Source organism: Callorhinus ursinus, unplaced genomic scaffold (assembly GCF_003265705.2).
Source record: "Callorhinus ursinus isolate GAN/ISIS: 27379988/994484 unplaced genomic scaffold, GSC_fseal_2.0 scaffold6, whole genome shotgun sequence".
Taxonomy (NCBI): Eukaryota; Metazoa; Chordata; class Mammalia; order Carnivora; family Otariidae; genus Callorhinus; species Callorhinus ursinus.
In genome coordinates, this window is record NW_027397068.1 from 5956183 (window position 1) to 5978771 (window position 22589).

Below are 22589 nucleotides of genomic sequence, written 5' to 3' on the forward strand. Positions count from 1 at the left end.
ATAAGATCATGCAGGGCCTTCTGCTACATACTAACAGTAATTATATATATGGTTTTATATACATATAAATATATAATGTATATATACACTATATACATAAATAAAACTAAAATTATAAACTATATAACTATAAAATTATATAACTATAATCTATTACAGGTAACAGATGGAGGCTGAAAGAGTCTAAATTCAGAGAGCAGTTGGGGGGGGGAGTAGATTTGGGAGTTGGAGGCTGGTGGTATGTAGACAAGTTAGGAGGTCTTGCAATTAACTGAGGAGAGAGGATATGGCAACAATCCCAAGAGAGAAGCAAGTTGAGAGGGAGGAAATATTTAAGAGATAAAAATCAACAGGATTTAGTGATTAAATGCATAGAATGGGTGGGGAAAAAGTCAAGAACGATATGTTTTCTTGTTTGGATGACTAGAAAAAAAGTTTGCAAGGAAAATAATTCAGTTTTGAACTTATGAGTTTGTGCTTCCTATCTGTGTGTTGCTCGGGGGGCAATGTCAAGAAGGTAGTTAGATATACAGGTTTGGAACTCAGCCTAGAAATCTAAGTCAGAGATAAAGCTCTGGAATTTGAATACCTGCAGTTGTATTTAGGTCATGTGGATTGATAACACTATTCAGTGAGTGGCTAAAGGAGAGAACCCAAATGAAGATAAACATTTAGGGAAAAGGGCAGAAGAATGTGATACAGGGGAAGATGGCTAAGTAAAAAAAAAAAATGATCAAAAAGGAGTGGGAAGCAAGAAAGTATATGGTACCATGGAACCAAAGGGAAGAAGTAGCAACAAAAGAAGAAAGGTCAATCAAGAAAGAAAATGCTAAATAACTACTGGATCTGGCGGTTCCGTCCTGATGACCTTTCAGAGAGCCATTTTAGTGATATATGCTAGAGCCAAAGCTGGAGGGCAGTGTGCTGAGGAATAAATAAAAGATGAAGAACAGAGACAGCAGGTGTACAGTAATCCTTGGAAGAGCGTAGGTAAGAAAAGAATGAGATGGAGATGGAGATGGAAATGGGAGGGAAACAGGGTCAAGAAAAATATTTTATTTTTATGTTTTTATGGGAAGAATGACAAGGGCTGTTGGAGGAAAGAATGTTAGGGTCAAGGCAATTATTTTCAGAATTAAAGCAATTTAAGCATGGGAAGAAGGCAGTAGAGAGGAAGAGGCTAAAACACAGGAAAAGAAGCTATCCACTAATTTTTTTTATTTTATTGTTACGTTAATCACCACACACTACATCATTAGTTTTTGATGCAGTGTTCCATGATTCATTGTTTGTGCATAACACCCAGTGCTCCATGCAGAACGTGCCCTCCTTGATACCCATCACCGGGCTAACCCATCCCCCCACCCCCCCCCTCTGGAACCCTGTTTGTTTCTGAGTCCATAGTCTCTCATGGTTCATCTCCCCCTCTGATTTCCCCCCCTTCATTTTTCCCTTCCTACTATCTTCCTTTTTTTTTTTTAAACAAATAATGTATTATTTGTTTCAGAGGTACAGGTCGGTGATTCATCAGTCTTACACAGTTCACAGCGCTGACCATAGCACATACCCTTCCCAATGTCTATCACCCAGCCACCCCATCTCTCCCACCCCCCACCACTCCAGCAACCCTCAGTTTGTTTCCTGAGATTAAGAATTCCTCGTATCAGTGAGATCATAGGATACATGTCTTTCTCTGATTGACTTATTTCGCTCATAATACTAATGAGTTTTTCCTAATTGGTCTGGTTTCACTATTAGGAAAGCAAAGTCGTGTTTGAAAAATTCTGCTCAATTCAATTCTCTGGTAAAAAGAATATTTGACAAAATAGTCCTGCATTCTAATTCATGTGCCGCCCCTTTTTTTGGATAAATATTTGACAAATTCTAATATAGCAAAATAGTCTACACAGTTTTTTGTCTTAAGATAAAGACATCTTAGCGGAAATGCAGGGAAATGTAATTATGGTGTCTACATGTAAAATAAAGTCCTTTGGAATATTAACGTTAAATTAACTGAGTATTAACTTAGAATCTACAAATAAGAGGAAGAAGTGTCATCAGAATACTATTTTCCTTTATTCTCTGTATAACTTATCTTGTATGATACAGTTATATCTAATATTCCTTCATATAACTGGTATCGATTAAGTGGTAACACGAAAAGTGTCTCTTCTAAGAGATGACAGCAAATACCAAATTACAACATTAACTAATAACAGTACCACTTTGAAAAGAACACTAATAGAAGCAATAGGTTTTTGGTACTAAATAATGAAAAATTACGTATTTTTGTGTTATGGCTCAAGAACTCAGTAAAAAGTGCTGTCTTTTTACACTTGAAAAATTTATTCATAAGTACATGCCCATTGTAACAAGTGCATTAAACAGTTAAAATCCAGATGGACAAAGACGAAAAAGATCACCTATAATCCGACTGTCTAGGTCGGATCATTTACAACATTCTCATGAACATTCTTACAACTGTTCTCTACATCTGATATTGCAAACTAAAGAAAATTTTAATGTGTAAAAAAAATCTCATTCCATGCCTATTATTTTAACATATTTTCTGTCACTTAAAAATATCTTATGACTATCGTACCATGTCAATAACATATTTTAAAGTATTTTGTATAGTTAAAATATTCCATAATATGTCATAATTTATTTAATGTCTATTTTTGGATAATTAGAGGGGTTCTCATTTTTTGCTATTAAAAATAACATTACAATAGAGACTGCATTCCAGAGAGGGCAATGGGTAGTGAGGGCCATCCTCGAACCTAACCCAATCTCCTTCCCCTGCCCTGGGGGGCAGCCCCATCACCTGCCACCTAGAAAGGGATATAGGAAGGTTTGACCCAGACTCAGGACATGCTGTGGATGGGCCAGGCTACAAAGAAGCTAAGTAACTGATGCTGGACTCATTGGCTCTGCTCCAGCCATACTCACACTGCTTGCTCCAGAATTCCTTACGTGTGGTGTCAGGTGCCCCATTTGGTATCAGCTGAAAATGGGTCTCTAAAATGCAAGCTCAGGAGTGCCTGGGGTGGCTCAGTTGTTAAGTGTCTGCCTTCAGCTCAGGTCATGATCCCAGGGTCCTGGGATCAGGCCCCGCATTGGGCTCCCTGCTCGGCGGGAAGCCTCCTTCTCCCTCTCCCACTCCCCCTGCTTGTGTTCCCTCTCTCGCTGTGTCTCTCTCTGTCCAATAAATAAATAAAATCTTAAAAAATAAATAAAAAATAAATAAAAATAAATAAAATGCAAGCTCAGCTTAGGAGAAATCTTTGGACAGTCTTGCACTATCCTCTAAAATTGGATCACGAAGGGATTAAAAAAATTACTTCTGGATGTTGCTTCTAATGCTTCATGTGCTAGTGGATGCTGTGGAACCAGAAGAGGTATCGGAGCACGCCATCAAGTTACAGCTTGATGAAGCAGAGGGGCAGTTAGAACTCAGAGGAAGCAGTGGGTCCTCCATAGTTGCAGAAAACTCTCTGGGCATCTTTGCTAAAAGACTATGGTTCTTTACCAACTGAAAAGGGCAATCAGAGAAGTGGAAAAAGATGCTGGCCTGTGGGATGAAGAAACAATGTTCCAGGTGCACACATCTGAAATTTTCCAAAAAGAGCTGAATCGAAGTGAAAATGCACAGTCTTCCAGGCTATCTATGGCCTCCAGAGAGCCCTGCAGGGAGATTATGAAGATGTGAGCAAGAAGGAGAGCAGCATGCAGCACCTGGAAGCCTTGTGCAAGGCTATAATAAAGGAAAAGACAGAATGTGTGGGACTTCCGGCAGCAGGAAAACACCAAGGTGAAACCCTCAAAAATACACAACATCAAAACAAAAGTTTATCCATCCCTGATGATATTCTTGAGGATGGAAGAAAGGCAGCATATTGCTCTGAGGAAGATATGGAAGAAGACACTTTCGATGAAAATGCATCGGTCAAAGAAGGGGTCAATTTTGAGGCAGTTCTGAGGGTGGAGGAAGAGTTCAACTCCAAGCAAAATCACACAAAATGAGAAATGGAGTATGATGTGGGTCTTAGCGTGCTGACTCCCAGAACCCCAGAGAGGTGACAACCCAGTCGCACCACTCTGCAAAGAACACAGTTAACACAGGAATGCTATCTTTACTTGTAGCCAGCTGTTCGCAACAGGACCGCTTACAATGTTTCGTTACACTATTTGCGGTACACTTGGGAACTCCAGGACTAAATAGGATTAAGTTTATTGTACAAGTGGAGACATTAGGAGAATTTGGGGTTCTTTACTCTTTTTCTTATTGGCTTAGAATTTTCCCTAGCAAAGCTAAGAAAGGAAGGGAAGATTGCCCTACCAGGACTGTGTCATATGACACGACTAGTGATTGTATTTGGCTTATTCTGGGGACACCTCTTACAGATCAGACCCACTCAGAGCAGCTTTATTTCTACTTGCTTGTCCTTATCGAGCATACCCTTCGTGTCCATCATGGGTAGTGCCTGGGGTGCAAAAGTAGCACTGACCATGCTGCATGAAATGCTCCAAGTGCAGAATGTGCTGCTGGGCTTCCTAGTCATGGCTGGCCTGCCGACACTTATCCAAGCAGGGGCCGGTACTGATTTCAGTATTGTCATGGCTGTCCTGTGAATACGGGCTTGTTGGTCAGATTCTTTTCTCCATGCATGCTGCTTTTCTTCTATAAAACTGTTGTAAAGATTCACCTCATAGGACCATATTATCTAAAGCTGTGCATGGAAAGCAAAGGGAATAAAAAAATTTGTATCTTAGGAATCTCTGCTTTCATCTTTTTAATGTTAATAGTCACGGAGCTGTTGGATGTCTCCATAGAGCTGGGCTCATCTCTTCCCAAGGCCACATGGTTACCGAGGAGATCCTATCTTAAATTAAGCCTATTTGTGACTTCTTGGTTATCATTTTCTTGGCATCCATATGTAGGTCTGTTTCCCACTTTTGTGGTGTAGGAGCTCACCGTCCTGACAGTCCCTACTTTGTCAGCGGTGATCATGAAGTTTGCTCTGGCATCTCTGGTTCTTGTCTCCTCCTGCTAAAGACCAGCGTGGATGTCAAGTGGATCATGGCTGCGGAGGCCCAAGGGAGCAGGTTCTCTTCCATCTTGGGGGCAAAGCACACAGAGCAGGCATCGTTTCCCAGAGGTGTACCTCCTAATCCTGAGTGTGACCATGCTCAGCCTTTTACTGGCCCCAGTGCTGTGGAGAGCTGCATTCCCAAGTAGGTGCCACCTCCGGAGAGAAGGTCAAGGCCCTGAGGGCACCGAGATGACCCATGACTTCACAAAGTGAAAACTGTGTATGGCAATGCAGAAGCTTGGGACACTTCTGTGGGTGTCCATTTAGTGCACACTTCTGGGAGCCATCTACATCAGGAACAAAACACTCTATTGGGGGAGGCTTCATATCAGCCCTGCTTTACAACTATTACTGCCAGAGTTTAGGCTCTTCCAGAATAATTTACTGCATTCAACTGATCAAGAACAGAACAAATAAAATGCTGCCTTTTACAAACCATCTTTACTATTTTGTTTGGATGTGTCTTTTCTTTTGCAATTAATATTAACTTTCTATTGTTATTCATTAGTTCATGATTTTTTGGTAAACAAATAATTAGGGTTTTATTTATTGTTCAACTCTAGTGTGTTAAGATTTGCCATTAACATTTTCATGATGTGAAATTTTAATTCTGGCAATGAGTTTGGAAAGTTATTTTTAAGGCCTAAAGCCTATATTTTCTACAATGAGACAAGTACCTTCTAAATGTCTTTGTTTTTATTATAGTAATTTAAAATAAAACACTCATGTCAATTTTTATTAGGTATATCATTCTTTTGAAATATTTGTTTTGAATCACAAGAATATGCACGCTTTAAAAAAGATCATTTGTGATCAGAGTATAATTAATTGAAAAAATAACAATAATAATATTAATGATAAAAAAATGTTAACAATAATGTTAATAACAGTAAATATCCTTATCTAAACAGACATTTCTCCAAAGAAGATAAATAAATGGCCAACAGGTACATGAAAAGGCTTTCAGCATCACTCATCAGGGAAATGCAAATCAAAACCACAAGAGGTATCACCTTGTGTCTGTTAGAATGGCTATTACCAGAGACAAGAAGTAACAAGTGTTGGCAAGGATGTGGAGAAAAGGGAACCCTGGTGCACTACTAGGGGAAAAGTAAACTGCTGCAGCCACTATGAAAAAACAGTATGGAGATTCTTCAAAAAATTAAAAATAAAACTACCATATGATCCAGCAATTTCTCTTCTGGGTATCTAAAGGAAATGAAATCACTATCTTGAAAAGATATCTGCACCCTCATGTTCACTGCAGTATTATTTACAATTGCCAAGACATGGAAACAATGCAAATGTCCATCAATGGATGGAGGAATAAAGAAAATGTGATACATACACAGACAGGCACACACACAATGGAATATTATTCAGCAGAAGGAAATCTTAATATTTGCGACAACAGGAATGGACCTTGAGGGTATTATGCTAAGTGAAATAAGTCAGATGGAGAAAGACAAATACTGTACGAGCTCACTTATATGTGGAATCTAAAAAAAAAAAAAAACCAAAAACCAGACTCATAGATATAGAGAACAGATTGGTGATTACTCAAGACTGGGGGTAGGGGGTGGTATGAAGGTTGTCAAAAGGTACAAACTTCTAAGTAAGTCCTGCAGATGTCATGTAGAGCATGGTGACTATAGTTAACAACACTGTATTGTACATTTGAAAGTTGCTAAGAGAGTGGATCTTAAAAGTTCTCATCACATGAAAAAAATTGTAACCATACGTGGTGATAATGGATGTTAACTTACTATGGTAATCATTTTGCAATATATACACATATTAAATCATTATGTTGAACACCTAAAACTAATACAATGTTCTTTGTCAGTTATATCTCAATTAAAAAAATAAATACATATTTAAAATAAACAAATAAATACCCTTGTACATTTTCTTTACACACCTTTATTTGCTCAGGGTAAATTTCTAAAAAGAGAATTGTTGGATCAAAGAGCTGTAGACTTTTAAGGTTTTTGACACACACTGCCTCCCCAAGAGTTGTACCAGTTTATATTTCCATAGATATATAAGGGTGCATATCTTCTTACAGCATCGTTAACACTGGGATTGTAATAAAAATCTTTGCTAGCTTGATAGAGAAAATCAGTTTCTCATTTGCTGTTTTATACATTTTTTAAAACTTAGTGGCATTAAACTCTGAAGCTATTAAACTGTTTTCTGGCCAGTGGTCTCCCTTCTTTTGTGAAAAGTCTGTTCTACCATGTCTGATTTTGATCTTTTCAATTATCAAAGCATTTAGTATAAGATTAGGCTATATTTACCTTATTTTTTAAAAAATCTTAATAATCATCCCAGGGTCCTGGGATCAAGCCCCACATTGGGCTCCCTGCTCTTCAGAGAGCCTGCTTCTCCCTCTCCCTCTGCCTGCCTCCCTCTCTCTGTCAAATAAATAAATAAAATCTTATAAATAAATAAATAATCTTAATAATCAAACTAGTTTATTATGGCTAACACTTCTACATAAAATATTTACAATGTCATGGTAGAGAATAGCCATTCCAGAGAGGCCATAATGAGAACAACTCTTTTTATAATGATTTTAAATGACCAGAGGATGAGACCTTATTATTTTGATCTGAATTTGCTGAATTCTGATGGTCTCCTGATTATATTATTAAATGTCCAATTTCTTAATAGATTTAACCAGCACACTTTTCCAGTTAAAAATAATTTATAGTTAGAATGCATTAGAGTCTAAATCTCTATCCAAGACCAAAATCTCTATCATTTAAAATTATTTTAGATCACTAATATAGAATTTTAAGTATTTTTAAAATCAAATACTTTTCATAAACTATCTTTAAATAACATATCTGTTAAAAAAAGAAAAAAAGTTGGGTGCCTGGGTGGCTCAGATGGTTAAGCATCTGCCTTTGGCTCAGGTCATGATCCCAGGATCCTGGGATCGAGTCCCACATCGGGCTCCCTGCTCAGCAGGGAGCCTGCTTCTCCTTCTCCCTCTGTCTGTCTGTCTGTCTCTCTCTCTCACAAATAAATAAATAAAATCTTAAAAAAAAAAAGAAAAAAGTTCTCCCAAGGGTTCAGTGTGAAACATTTATTTACATGGTGAGGCTGTAATAGCTACATAATTATTTTCCTTGGCACTGGAATGCAATTTCTATGCCCACAATGGGGAAAGTATTACATTGTGGGCAAAATGGCAAAAAACATAAGGTTAAAAAGGTAAAATAGAAACATATGGGGAAAAAGTGTCACTAGGGACACTATTTTGGTATGGAGAAATGCACAAAAAAGTTTGGTCATTTCTAGTCAGAACCCCACTAACTTGCCAAAAGTTTTCTCTAGTCAGAGTTTGGGCCCATTTTTCTCAAATCTGTCTTTTTGTTGGCTAAGGCAGTAATACTCTTAAATTCCTATGTGTTAGTATATAAATATGCAGATTTAGGACAGATTAGCTGGAGTGAAAAATTAATTATTTAGTGCCTCCCCTGTGGTGACCCTCTGGGTGCAGGAGGGAATATTCTGCAGTGGAGCCTCCGGGGCAACTCCACATGTAGTGCTCTTGCCTTGGCTTAGCATCGGCCTCAGATTTTCTGTGCTCCTGACTTTAATGCTGATGCAGCCCAGGCCTTGACCTCTAAATTCTTAGTCCTAGTTGATGGGAGCTCTGACCCTAATTCTAAAATGTTCATTTTGTTTGGTGATTTGAATTTAGCATTCTTTGTCTTAAACTGAACTCTGATGTCTATTAATTCTGCATAATGGTTCAAAAGTATGTAATATTAGTCTTTTAACTTCTGCATGGACATTTCTGTGGGACCCACAAAATCAAAAGATAAGAACATTAAAGAAAGGACAGCTTGTTCAATAGTTTATGTGGCTATCTTTTTTTTAAGATTTTATTTTTAAGTCATCTCTACACCCAACATAGGGCTCGAACTCACAACCCCAAGATCAAAAGTCACATGCTCTACACCAACTGACCCAACCAGGCGCCCCTAACATATTTTAGAGACCACTGCAAAATGGACTGGTAAGTGACTCAGACACTGGTCTACAAAATCTATGTCTGCAGCATCAAAGGCACGTTATCATTATACAAGTATCTTCAAGTTAGGGCTATAGCTCTGTAAAATTAGACTCTTTTCTTCCCTTCTGAAATCCTCCAAATATTCACTTCTCATGAATAAATACTCAAAAAGAAATTTAATAAAAGAAGAAGAAAACAAAGTTGAAATAATGTAAAGCATCTCTGTCATGAAAATGGCACTAAAGTAACAATGTGATTAACATCACAAAGGATCTGGGGAAAAGAAAGATTCCACCCATTACTTTAGTGTGCCCCAAAAGGTACAGAGACTCATCATTTTTAAACACATTTATCTAGCTATGTCACACCATAGATTTTAAGCATAGTGAATTTTAAAAATTATATTTGTAAAGTACATTTTAGTTCATAAACTACAAATGAATATTTGTTCTCAGTAACAAACTATGGATAGAGAAACATGATCATCCTCATCTTACAGTTAAGCTTTTCTTTGACCACCTCATTTCCAATAGCATTCATCTTATTTTACTTTGGCTGTCTTCCTCCAAAGTTCCATGCTGGTGCTTACCATCACTCAGATCTAATCCTTCATGGAAATACTATATTAGAATACCTCACTCCTTTCCAGGTTATTCGATTGTTCCCATTGTATCTATTCTTAAACTTCATGGGAGTATCTGGGCCCTCCTGTCTTGTATCTTCACTTCCTTCCCCATCCAGCTTACCTTGAATATCATCATTGAATGTGCAATACTGGTTTTGATATTTCTTCAGGAGACGAAAGGCATTTATATTGGCAAAATCTTCAAACTGAATAAGGCAATTCATCCCATACCTATGGGACAAAACATTCACATGAGAAGAGGTCTGTGAAATAACATATAAAAATAAACCTTTAAAATTAGCCTATAGAAAAGACAAAACATTTTCTTCTAAAGGTCCTATCTTGCTACTTAGTATAAATATGTAATACAATGTCCTTCAGCAAATATTCACTGTATACTTACTACAGGAAAAGCATTGTGTTGGCACTGTAAAATAAAAAAATGACAAAAATACAGTCCCTACCATCAAATAATTTAAAATTTAGTAGAAACAAAAGTATTTTGAAATAAATAAGAAGTAATGTAAAAGTGATATAAACAAGGAATTATAGATGTTGAGAGGACAGATATCACTCCTAGGTGGGGTCACAGACCAGGTAATAAATGAACTAAGTTTTAAGGAACAGCTATGATTTCAAAAATAGAGATATAGGTTTTTACAAGCCAGATAAATACTAGAAGCAACACAATTGAGGTGAAAACTCAAAGAGAAAACATTTTTCAAAAAATAGCAAGAAGCCCTATTTGGCTGTCATGTGGTGATACATGTGAGGGTGTACTAAAAGAAAAGGTCCAAATATTGGGAACTCTAAAATTCAAGCCTAGAGTTCTGGTTTTCATTCTACAGCAATGGCCAAACACTGTAGGGCTTTGAGCTTTTGAAGTATATTGGACAGATTTTTATTTCTGATATGAACAGCTTCCTTGTCTGACCCTTTATTCGTATGATCATCCACCTACCTAACCTAGCCAAGGCAAAAGAAATTAACATTACTGATAACCCAAGATTCTAAGCGTTGCCAGAGAAAGCCATATAGCCATGAACATCCTTGCTATTACCAATTTATGGTCTCTACCCTGGGCTAGACTCCCACTGCTGCTCTATGTGTGATTCCTCTTATTTGTTCTGGGTCAGCTTTCCCTTCTAGTACACCCAATGGTTACTCCTAATGTTTCCCAATCCTTTTAAATCTTGCTTTCTTCACTTGTCTCTACACATGCATATGGTTTCCCTATTCTAGTATACTGTGCCATTAATCATGTACATTGTTCCTGTTTGTTTTTACAAAAGGAATTTTAAATTTTTTAAAGATTTTATTTATTTATTTGACAGAGAGAGAGACAGCGAGAGAGGGAACACAAGCAGGGGGAGTGGCAGAGGGAGAAGCAGGTCTCCCGCGGAGCAAGAAGCCCAATGCGGGGCTCAATCCCAGGACCCCAGGATCATGACCTGAGCCGGAGGCAGACACTCAATGACTGAGCCACCCAGGCGCCCCAGGAATTTTAAATTTTTTGTAGTCAGATCTTCTTATTTATAGTTGCTGTCCTTGATGGTATGCTTATTACAGTCTTCTCCACAAACGTTTACTTAAATATTAATCAAAAACTTCTTCTAGTGATATCATCAATTTAGGAAATAATCTCTATATCTGGTATAATTTGTTTTTACTGTTTTGAGGTACTTTTTTAAAAAAAAGATAATCAAAATTTCTGTTTTATATATTTACAAGTCAGTATATATAGTTGACAATTAAAACCGTGAGCATGATTGAGACTCTATTAGGAGGCACACACACCTATATACAGTAGCCAAGGACAGAGTAATAGGAAACACCAATGTTTAAGAGCTGAGGATGCCACCAAGGAGAAAGAAGAAATGATCACATGTTTAGGAGAAGGCACAGAAAAGTATGACATCCCAGAAGTCTAGGGAATAGAATTTCAAGAAAAAAAGACAATTCACCCAACTATGCCAGCAATAGTCTACCATTTCCTCTCATGACCTGTAACCAGATACTATATTCTGTTATATAGTAGGGTTGGTTTCTGTGCTTTTCCTCTTTTATTCTACTATTGCTAGTGGCAACAAATATTTTTTCACTCCTAAGTAATATGCATGTGTCTGTATACACTTGTTTATTCTTTACAATCACTCTATGATACAGATAGTAGTATTATCTTACATATGAGAAAAAAGGCACAGCATATTGATGCTGCCTTGTAATAATAGTCCAGTGGTAATGATTAGTGTACTGATCTCTTTATCCAGAAAAAAAAAGCCTCTGTTTTCGTTACTACAGTTTTTTTTAAGGATTTAATTTAATTTATTTATTTGAGAGAGAGAGAGAACACAAGAGGGAGTAAGGTCAGAGGGAGAAGCAGACTCCCCGCCGAGCAGGAAGCCCGATGTGGGACTCCATCCCGGGACCCGGAACCATGACCCAAGCTGAAGGCAGTTGCTTACCAATTGAGCCACCCAGGCACCCACTATAGTTTTTCAATATCTTTAATACTTAGTAATATTTATCTCTCATCTTTCTCTTTATGCATTCACTTGGCTGTGGCAGTGGTTTAAAACACAGGCTTTAGAGTCAGAGCTCCTGGGGTGTAATCCTGTCCTCACTTATTCTGTATTCTTAACTGTCCTGTGCTTCTAGGTCTCCACTAGAATAAATGAGAATAATAATGGCATATTATCATAAGTTTGTTATCAGAACTAAGTGATTAACATAAGTTCTCAGTGTGCGAAGACTGACACGAGTGCCCTATAATCACGAAATATTTTTTACTTAATAGCAACAACAGAAGCAATAGACAGTGGGTATCTTCAAAGGCCTAACAGAAAATAATTGTCATCTTAGAATAGCATGTCTACCAAAGCTATTCTTCAAGAGTAAGGTTGTGATTCAACTATACTTCAATTAAAAAAAGTGAAAATAAAGAATTTTTTTTTAAGTAGGGTTGAAACGAAGACATCTTCAGATAAATAAAAACCAAAAGACTTCAACTAAAGGAACTTTTCAAGGGTATATTTCAGGAAGAAAGAAAATAATCCTGCAAAAAGTCTATGATAAAATAAAACAGTAAAATATAATAACAAGGAATTTTTATCCATATAAAATATTAAGGGAGAAAAGGCCTGACAGAGTGAGGATGTTGGGAAAATTTTTCCCCAAACAGCAACAGTAGAGCAGAACAAATCCTTCAAAACAACCATTTCAGGGCTCTGGAAATCAACTAAAGGCAAAAGGAGCAAAAATTTTAAAGTAAAATGTGGGAGTGAGGTCAAATCTTGAAAGGAACATAACATTTTTATGCTCCTTATATATATGATGCCATTCTAGTAAATTCTTTAGCTAGCTTTATTAAAAATCACTAAAATGTTTTTAAGAATGGGCAAAAGCATTTCTCTGGTTAGAAATTACTACTTTTCTTTTACAACCTTAGCAAAGAAGCAAACTTTGTGGTAGCAACTGATTACCCCAAACACAAGTATCAGTTGATAATCATCTGGTGCTTGTAATGGCTCCTTCCCTACTTCTCTGGTTTCCACACAGGCCTTTAGAAAGCAAAGGCTGCACGCTTTTAGACAGTGTCCTCATACAGTTTGCTCCTGATGGGTCATGTACTGATGGTCTAGCAACACTAGACAATCTGTCATTATGTTCAGAAGCAGCAGAACCTTGTAGTTTCAGTACGTGCAGACAAATCAGAGCCTTCTCAGTTCTATTCCCGGATCTACTACTTACTTGGGTCCTGCGGTTTTGGACTTGTTACAATTTCTCTGTGGTTAAAATGAAATCCCCACAATATGGTTTGCCTTCAGTGTTTAGGACACAATGTGGTCAGGCTACAATTTTATAATATTTTCTAAGTAAAATCTAGGAATAGCCAGCCATAGGGAGTAAAATGCTATACAAGATACTTTATCATTTACAAAAGTTTATTTTAGAATTATCCCCTGGAGAATATTGTGTACCTTTTTTAATTTCATGACTTTTCTCTACCTGGTAGTTAACTCTGATTTGACTCTTAAAGATTTAGAGAGAGGCATCCTGGATTCATTTTGTGATACAGCATCCTGCATCATATAATAAAAGAAAACCATGTAGGAGATATTTTGTTCCACGTTGAACCAACCTTGTCACTATGAAATTATAAGTAGAGGAACACAAGGAAGTTAGCCAATTCAATTCTACATAACTATGAAAAGAACCTACTATTTTATGATCAAAATATCACATAAAATAGTGGGTGTAAATTGTTTTAAAAGTTAACAGAAATACCACCCATAAAATTAACCTGTGAAAACTGCAAATTTTCTCTTGTGGCATTGTTAAATCACAGAAAACCTCATTACAGTGACTAATCACCACATCTAGGTAGTGCCACGCATTGTGCTCTACTCTTTACATGGATTATGTCATTTAAATTCTCTCAGCAACCCAAAGAAGAAGGTAGTTATTACCCATTTTACAGATGAAGAAACTGAAGCTCAGAGAGATTAAGGGCCATAGCTGAGTGCACTACTGCTAATAAGTGGTAAGGTCTGGACTGAACCGCAGGGCCCAGGGTTTTAACTACTATATATACCAGCTCCCACAGAGCACCAATGTCATGATCAAGTCAACAAAGTGAACAGTATATTTACAAATAAAAGGACTGCAGTGATAAAATAAAGGAGTTACCATTTTATAAAACTAGCAAGACAGCATTTGTATGTATTCAATATACTAGGTATTGTCATTATAGAAAGTATATAAACAGATATTGGTGAAAACAATTAGTCTTTCTTTGATTATAAACTGTTAAGAATTCACTGTAACCACGTCAACCAAGCACATTTTGATTTTCCCCAAGAGATACAGTAAAATGTCATTCTTTTAGGATTTATTGCATACACGGCACTGTGTAGTAGTTAAGATCCAGAGCACTTTAGTTTTGATGGGTACCTCAAAGATAATTTATTACAAATTACTCATTTTTAATAATGTAATTGAGGTCTGAGGTGCTCAAAGAATTAAGCAGCAACAGGACACGTGGATCTGGTACTTAAAATGCTTACAGTCTCACTGGGAAGACAAAGGATATAAGCAAAAATTTAAAAGTTCAGGTTAAAAGGAAAATCAGGAGTATAAAAGAGACCACTTTGGGATTTAGGGAAGACAACATGAATTAGAGGCTTCAGCTGGGCCCTCGGCTAGGATTCAAATGAGGAAAAGAGCAGGGTTGGGGAATAAAATCACAGAGGCCTCAAAGTTTGTGCTGGAGGACATGAAGGATGCTAGGTTGAGGAACTTCAGAAGATCAGTACTGGTTGCGAAGTTTCAGATTATGGATATTCTAGAATTCTAGGATAAGTAATTTGAAGTTCACTGAGGTTCCCTCTGGCCAAGAACCATCCAAGTATAATTCTTCCTTGTAGGTAAGAACTAAGAACAGAAAATTGTTCACTCCCATGTTAGCTCACTGTACTAGGGCTCTACTTCCTACTACCTTCTGTATCACTGTGTAACATTTAGATATTCCTCTCATTTTTCTTATCACCCCATCTATTATATTTTGGTGACACCTCTTAATTATTCTCCGTGAGTGTAGAGATTATAAAGATTCAGCAGTAATCATCTATTCGTTCAATCTTCCCCTTATCAAGTTCACTGATTCTTAGGGATTCATCCGTCATCTTCAGACAAATGACTTCTAAGTCTCTATCTCTGTTGCTGATCTTTCAAAGAAGCTCCAACTCTCTGTTATCAAAATGCCAGTAAAAAAGACAGAGAAATGTTATATTATGGATCTTTTTTTCTTTAAATGAGAAATAAATATTTAAGATAATGTTTGTATATACCGTCAACCATTCTTTGTAATGGATTTCTGTGAAATTTTCTATAGCATCAAAAAAAATTACAACTCTTTTATATCAAGGACAACCAAGAATCACAAACAAAACTGAGTCATTTTGTTTAGGTGTCAACTGCTTCCCTCCAAAAAATAGCAGTTTGTGAGATTGTGAGTTTGTTAAAATTCAACAAATTCCAAAGATGCATTTATTTAACTTAAATTTCCACTTAGTATATTTTACTGAAAAGCATTTTAAAAGTCACTTCTTGCCTCCAAAATCAGTATACTTTTTTCCTTCATGGTTTTAATTTAATATGTGTATATAAAGCTCCTAAAAATTCTAAACTTTTTCCTTACAAAACTTACTATTCAAACTTTCCCTATTTCTATCATCGGCACCACCAATGTCAAAGCACTATAAGCATTTTCTTTTTTTTTTAATTCTTTTTTATTTTTTTTTACTAACATATTATTTGTTTCGGGGTACAGGTCTGTGATTCATCAGTCTTACACAATTCACAGCGCTCACCATAGCACATACCCTCCCCAATGTCCCATCACCCAGCCACCCCATCTCTCCCACCCCCCTCCACTCCAGCAACCCTCAGTTTGTTTCCTGAGATTAAGAGTCTCATGGTTTCTCTCCCCCTGCAGCCCTAAAAAAAAAAAAGAAAAAAAAAAAAAAGAAATCTTGCAGTTTGCAACGACGTATTATGCTAAGCAAAATGAAACAAGACGAAACCAGAGGAGCGTTTTCTATTTTGCCTTTCACCTCACATCCCAGTGGTCAAGTTCTGTTATGCATTCTTCTTTCTTTCATATTAATTGTTATGCTTTCTGTTCTAAGTGCCTCAATTCAAGGTCAGGCTCTTTGGACCACATGATTGCAACAGTACTACAATCTCCTGATTAGTCTCCTTGCTTTTATTTTCTTTCCCACTGCAATCACTTACATGCTAAAAAAAATTTTGTCATGGTATTTTAAATAGGTACGTGATGAGATCTTGTCCAACCTTATCTCTGCTATTCTCAAAAAGAAACCTTACCCTTCCTTCTTTCCCTTATTTATTCATTTATCAAGTAACATACCAAGTGCCAACTGGGGGTCAGGAATTACTCTAAGTGCTGTTGACACATTCCTGCCCTCACAGAGTTTATAATCTTGTGGCGGATACAGTAAATAGGAGATTACAATGCAGTGTGATAAGAGCTGTAATAGAGGAAATTTAAGGCACCATCTAGAATTAAGGGGATTAGGAGAGGCTTTCTAGAGGAAGCTACAGCCTGAAGGATTAGTAGGAACTTGCCAAGTTAAAGAGAAAGAAGAAGAATTTGGGAGGCAGAGAGAACATACTCAAAGGCCCAGAGTTAAATAAATCAATGTCAGATTCCAGGAACTGAAGTAAACTAAGTATGATTGAAACACAGTGTTTAGAGGGAAAGAGATAAGAATTAAGGCTAGAGAGGTAAACAGGGCCAGATTATGCAGGGCCCCTCACTGGTATTAGGGGGTTTATACTTGACCCTAAGAGTGGGATGTTAAAGCAGAGTGTGACATGATAGTTTCCACTTTAGACTCATGGTGTGTGATCAGGGTGAAATGGATACCAGAGGGGCAGGATTAGAGCAGGAAGCTTACTTAGGAGGCTACTGCAAAAACCCAGCCCCACACTTGGAAACGAGAATGAGGGCAGGGACAAATAGATGGATTTGAGAAACATTCATGACACAGAATTAACAATATCAAGTGAAGAGAAGCAGATAATGAGAAAAAAAGAAATCAAGAATGAATTCCAAGTTTATAGCTTGGGCAACTTGGTAAAGGATGGATTATATTTAAAAAAAAAAAAAAAAAAAGGAAACCTCAGGAGAAGAAGCAGGTTTGATAAGGACGATTTTGACTCCAGCTTTGGGTAAGCTGCGTTTGAGCAACCACAGACATATGTAAGCAAAGGAAGTTGTCAGGAGATATTATGATGTATGACTTTGGTATTTTAGAGTCTGAACAGCTGCAGGGGAAGACTAGGCCCGTGATAACGGCAATGAGTGTGCATCTCAAGTGATGTGGTACTAAAGGCCATTAGAAATGATCTTAAGAACAAGAAAGGCCAACATACAAGAAGGGTCATTAACATGAAAGTTAAAGGGAGCTGAGAACAAGACTTTGAAAATGGGCAAGAAGAGGGAGAGTAGATAAGAACCTGGGAGAAGATACAGAGATGATAAGCTACTTGACATAAACCTCAAAAAGCATGTGGGGGAGGGGGGTTACCTAAGGACGGAAGGCTGATAGTCTGAAAGGGACAGAGGAGAGAAGCCACTGATCTCATCTCCCAACCCTAAAATATTGTGTGGACCAATAAGCATCACTGTTTGAAAGCACTACATGAAAAGTGGAAGTCTTAAATGGGAGCCATGTTGCCATGAAGCAAGACAGGAAAAGGAACATCCAGTCAGGAAGTGAGGACATAAGGGAGCCTTTTATTAGCAAGACAGTGGGAAGGTTTGAGAGGGAGGGGAGTGTTGGGAGTTTGGATCAGTGGACATGAAACACAAAGCTTGAAGTATGGAAAAGCATCAAGTATATGAAAGAGCATATGGAAGTAGACAAACGACATGTTACTTTTACATTGTAACAATTTAATTTTAACAGGAAACCAATTATAATGATGACATGAAGCAAGATTTTCTAAGAACTGGGGCACCTGGGTGGCTCAGTCGGTTAAGCATCTGCCTTCGGCTCAGGTCATGGTCCTGGGGTTCTGGGATTGAGCCCCATGTCCTTCCTGCTAAGCGGGGAGCCTGCTTCTCCCTCTCCCTCTGCCTGCCTGCTCTGCCTACTTGTGCTGTCAAATAAATAAATAAAATCTTAAAAAAAAAAGATTTTCTAAGAATTATGTCTAGAGGCCATCTAATGGACTGCAAAGGTGGAATGTGGAGAGCTGGGTATCTGGGAAGGGGCAGGTTGCATCCCGGTCTCTCCAGTTCGAGGGCAGCACCCATATAGGCTGAAATGCTCAGGGCAATTTTGGCTCTAAAGGACCGATCTGTGCTTCTGCATACCACTGCATTGTGACCTTCCACTTCTAGCCTGCATCATTTCTCTTGGCCAGAACGCCTTCACAGAAACTTAGAAAGTGTTTTTATAAACTCCATCTGCAGATTTAACATAGAGAATTAAAGGTCTCCTCAAATGCAGGTTTCAGTAAATTACCTTATCCCCAACCTCAATCATGTCATTTACTTCTGTAGTTTGAATCACTAAATCTGTCTATGTTTCCTTCTCAATTTAGTCTAAATCAAACTGTTTATTTCTAAAAGCCAACAACTTCCACAAAACACTAGGGATCAAGTTTTGAGCGGCAAGAGAATTGTATGTTATTTTGCTGCAGGTGATTAGAGTCATACGATTTTCAAACTAGAAAGATCCTTAGACACCATTTAGCAACAAGAAATGCCCAGGAATGCTGATTAACACCCAAGATCATGGGAACAGACATACCAGTGAGTACTGCCCCTAAGAGAAAGACAGAAAAGTCAAATACTTGGTACTAGGATGCTAGCAGATAGTAAAATCCACTAAAATCTGGTAAATCTACTATAACCAGTTGACTGTTTTAAGGTTCTACCTTGTAGCTATAATGGATTTGAACAAATATTTTGCGAAATAAGAACTAGATCTAAATACTGACTTGGGGAGCGCCTGGGTGGCTCAGTCAGTTGAGTGTCTGCCTTTGGCTCTGGTCATGATCCCAGGGTCCTGGGATCAAGCCCCAGTCGGGCTCTCTGCTCAGCAGGGAACCTGCCTCTCCCTCTCCCTCTGCCTGCCACTCCCCCTGCTGTGCTCTCTCTCTGTCAAATAAATAAATAAAATCTTAAAAAAAAACAACAAATACTAACTTGGATCAATATCCTCATTCTTATTATTCCCAAGAATCAATATCAGCCTCAAAGGATTTTTCTTAAAATGTCATCATTGTGATATTTAAAAGAATTGGTATAGGTTCTAAAGATAATTTTCAAAGAGGCATTCCAAAAGTACTGTGAACGTTAACAGTAATTATTTACAGAGTTCCAGGGTATTACTTTGGAAAGAGATAATACTCATTCAGATTTAGCTTTGCTTTAAAAAAAAATCACATTATTCTATAATGACGCCTCAAAATCAAAGTAAAAATGAAAGAAAGACTGCATGTGTAACTACTTAAAATAAAAACACTGAAAGATGATATACATTCTTGTGCCACTGAATAACAAATCTATATTCATCTAATATAGATTTAGATCTAATAATCATATTATTCAAGACAAATCTGAGAACTGTACATTTAGAAATAGCCGAAGGCACAAATCCAATATAAATTACAAATCTGGCCTTTTTGGCACAATCATCTGGACTAATGTCAAAGTTTGAACACTAACCATCTTCCGTAACTAGAGGCCACCTACCGATAATGTGTCCTGAAGTTATGCCTATTTATAATTCCATGTTAGTGGTATTTCTTATGGGAGTATTATTGCCTAATACCAATAAAAATACCAGAATATCATGTTCCCTGCTTTATTAATAAGCTCTTTTCTTCCCTGGGGGCCTTAAGAACTAAGCTATCATATGCTCTAGTGGTACTGAAGGTCTTTTAAACCCAAACTGGTTTAAAACTATTTCTATTGGCAACTGTATGGGTACACTTACCTGCATGTCAATGTCTTTTTCTCCTTTAAAATACCTTAATAAATTGGTTGAATTGATTTAATCCAACATACTAAAATTAGAATTCTATTGTAGAATCCCTACTTAATTTTGAAGTGCTAAGAACTGTTTTAACTTCATTTCGCATTAAACCATTTTTAAATGACCATGATACTTTTCTGAATTAACAAGTACACTCACATTTCAGTCTAAATTTTCAAGAATGCAACTCTGTCTCTGACAAACTGACATATTTCCAAATCTGATTAACAAAGATATCTTTGTGTTAGAAGGGTAATTTTGGGTAGTTTACCGAGTTTACTACCACAGGGGTGTGTGGAAGTATAATTTAATATTTGTAAACTACTAATTTTATTCTGGTATCACTGGGAAATATAAGCCAAGACAAGTAATTTCTGTGCCTAAAATAATACTTATTGAAAGGAACCCTTAAAATGAAGTTAATAATCCAATGGGTTTAGAACCTAACTACCTGGATTTAAGTTCTGCCTTTTCACTTATAAACTGAATATTTTAATTCAAATTCTCAGTCTTTCCACTACCCTTCTGAGAACTTCTTTGGCAAATCTAAATCTATAAAAAGAACTGGAAAAATAAACTCAACAGAGGTCAAATTAACAACCCAGGCCACCTAATAGTATGTAAAATACTCAGTTTTTGAAAAAATTTGACTCTGTTACCAATCTGATTTGTGAAAGTGAGAAAATAAAAGTCTGATAATTTTGTTCTCACTTATTTCATCTTTTTGATATAAGCCATCCTGACAGGTGTGAGGTGATAGCTCATTGTGGTTTTGATTTGCATTTCCCTGATGATGAGTGATGTTGAGCATCTTTCTATATGTCTGTTGGCCATCTGTAGGTCTTCTTTGGAAAAATGTTTCTTCAGGTCTCTGCCCATTTTTTAATAGAATTGTTTGCTTTTTTGGCATTGAGTTGTATAAGTTCTTTATATATTTTGGATATTAACCCCTTCTCAAGTATATCATTTGCAAATATCTCCTCCCATTCAGTAGGTTGCCATTTTGTTTAGAAGATGGTTTCCTTTGCTGTACAAAAAAAATTTTTTTATTATTATTTTGGTGTAGTCCAATAGTTTTTCTTTTGTTTCCCTTGCCTCAGGAGACATATGCTGCTAAGGCCAATGTCCAAGAGATTATAGCCTATGTTTTCTTTTAGGAGTTTTATAGTATCGAGTCTCACATTTAGGTCTTTAATCCATTTTTTAAAGATTTTTATTTATTAGAGAGAGAGCGCGCGCACATGTGTGTGCACACACATGAGCTGGGGGAGGGGGAGAAAGAGAGAGAAAAGCACACTCCTTGCTGAGTACGGAGCCCAGAGCCTGACATGGGGCTCGATCCCAGGACCCTGAGATCATGACCTGAGCCAAAGACAGATGCTTAACCAACACTGGGTCTTTAATCCATTTTGAATTAATTTTGGGGTATGGTGTAAGAAAGTGATCTAGTTTTCCCAGTACTACTGAGTAAAAAAACTATCTTCCCCCATTGCATATTCTTGCCTCCTCTGTCATAGATTAACTGAGCATACATGTGTGGGTCCATTTCTGGGCTCCCTATTCTGTTCCACTGATTTATGTGTCTGTATTGGTGCCGGTACCATGCTGTTTTGATTACTGTCGTTTTGTAGTATTTCCTGAAATCTGGGATTGTGATACCTCTGGCTTGGTTCTTCTTTTTCAAGTGTGCTTTGCCTCAAAAAACTTTTTAACAAAGGACTTCAGTGAAATGGTATAGAGTTTCCTGCAATGTATTATTTTATTTGGATCTATAAATAGGATGCCAGCATGTGAGTAACTTTTAGATATGCACCAACTGTTTCACTACTGAATACCTATTTGAAAGAATATTTTAATCATAGAGAAAAGCATTAGAGAATAATATTAGCTAACATCCATGTGCTCCCTACACAATTCTGTGAAATGCTGACATTATGCCGTATTTATTTCAGACCAAAAGCAGGGCCACGCATCACTTGAAACCCCTTTGCCCCTCCTTGACCCCACTTCCCTCAGGTAACCATCCTCTTAAACTTGATGCTTACCATTCCCATACATGCTATACTTTTACTACAAATGTATGCTACCCAAAAGCAAATCTGACATTGTTCTCAAGCTTTATATACATGAATAAACTGTATATGCATCTGATGGGTGTTGAATGGTACCTCATTCTTAGGAAATGACATCGGAGTGCCACTATTAACAGCTCAGGGTGAGTGGATTGAACTGTTTCCTTTTGCAATTTTTTCCTCAATCCTGTA

At 37.2% G+C, this 22589-nt stretch overlaps 1 protein-coding gene and 1 pseudogene across 1 annotated transcript in view; one reads left to right on the plus strand and one right to left on the minus strand.

The window, feature by feature from the left end:
• The window catches only part of ME1 (malic enzyme 1), a 193544-nt gene that overhangs the window by 39566 nt on the left and 131389 nt on the right, over positions 1–22589 (minus strand). The window contains exon 7 of the mRNA XM_025861900.2: positions 9873–9982. Within this exon, the coding sequence (XP_025717685.1) occupies positions 9873–9982 (110 nt within the window). The remainder of the gene's footprint in view (positions 1–9872; positions 9983–22589) is intronic.
• LOC112819402 (transmembrane and coiled-coil domain-containing protein 3 pseudogene) lies at positions 3345–5309 on the plus strand (annotated as a pseudogene).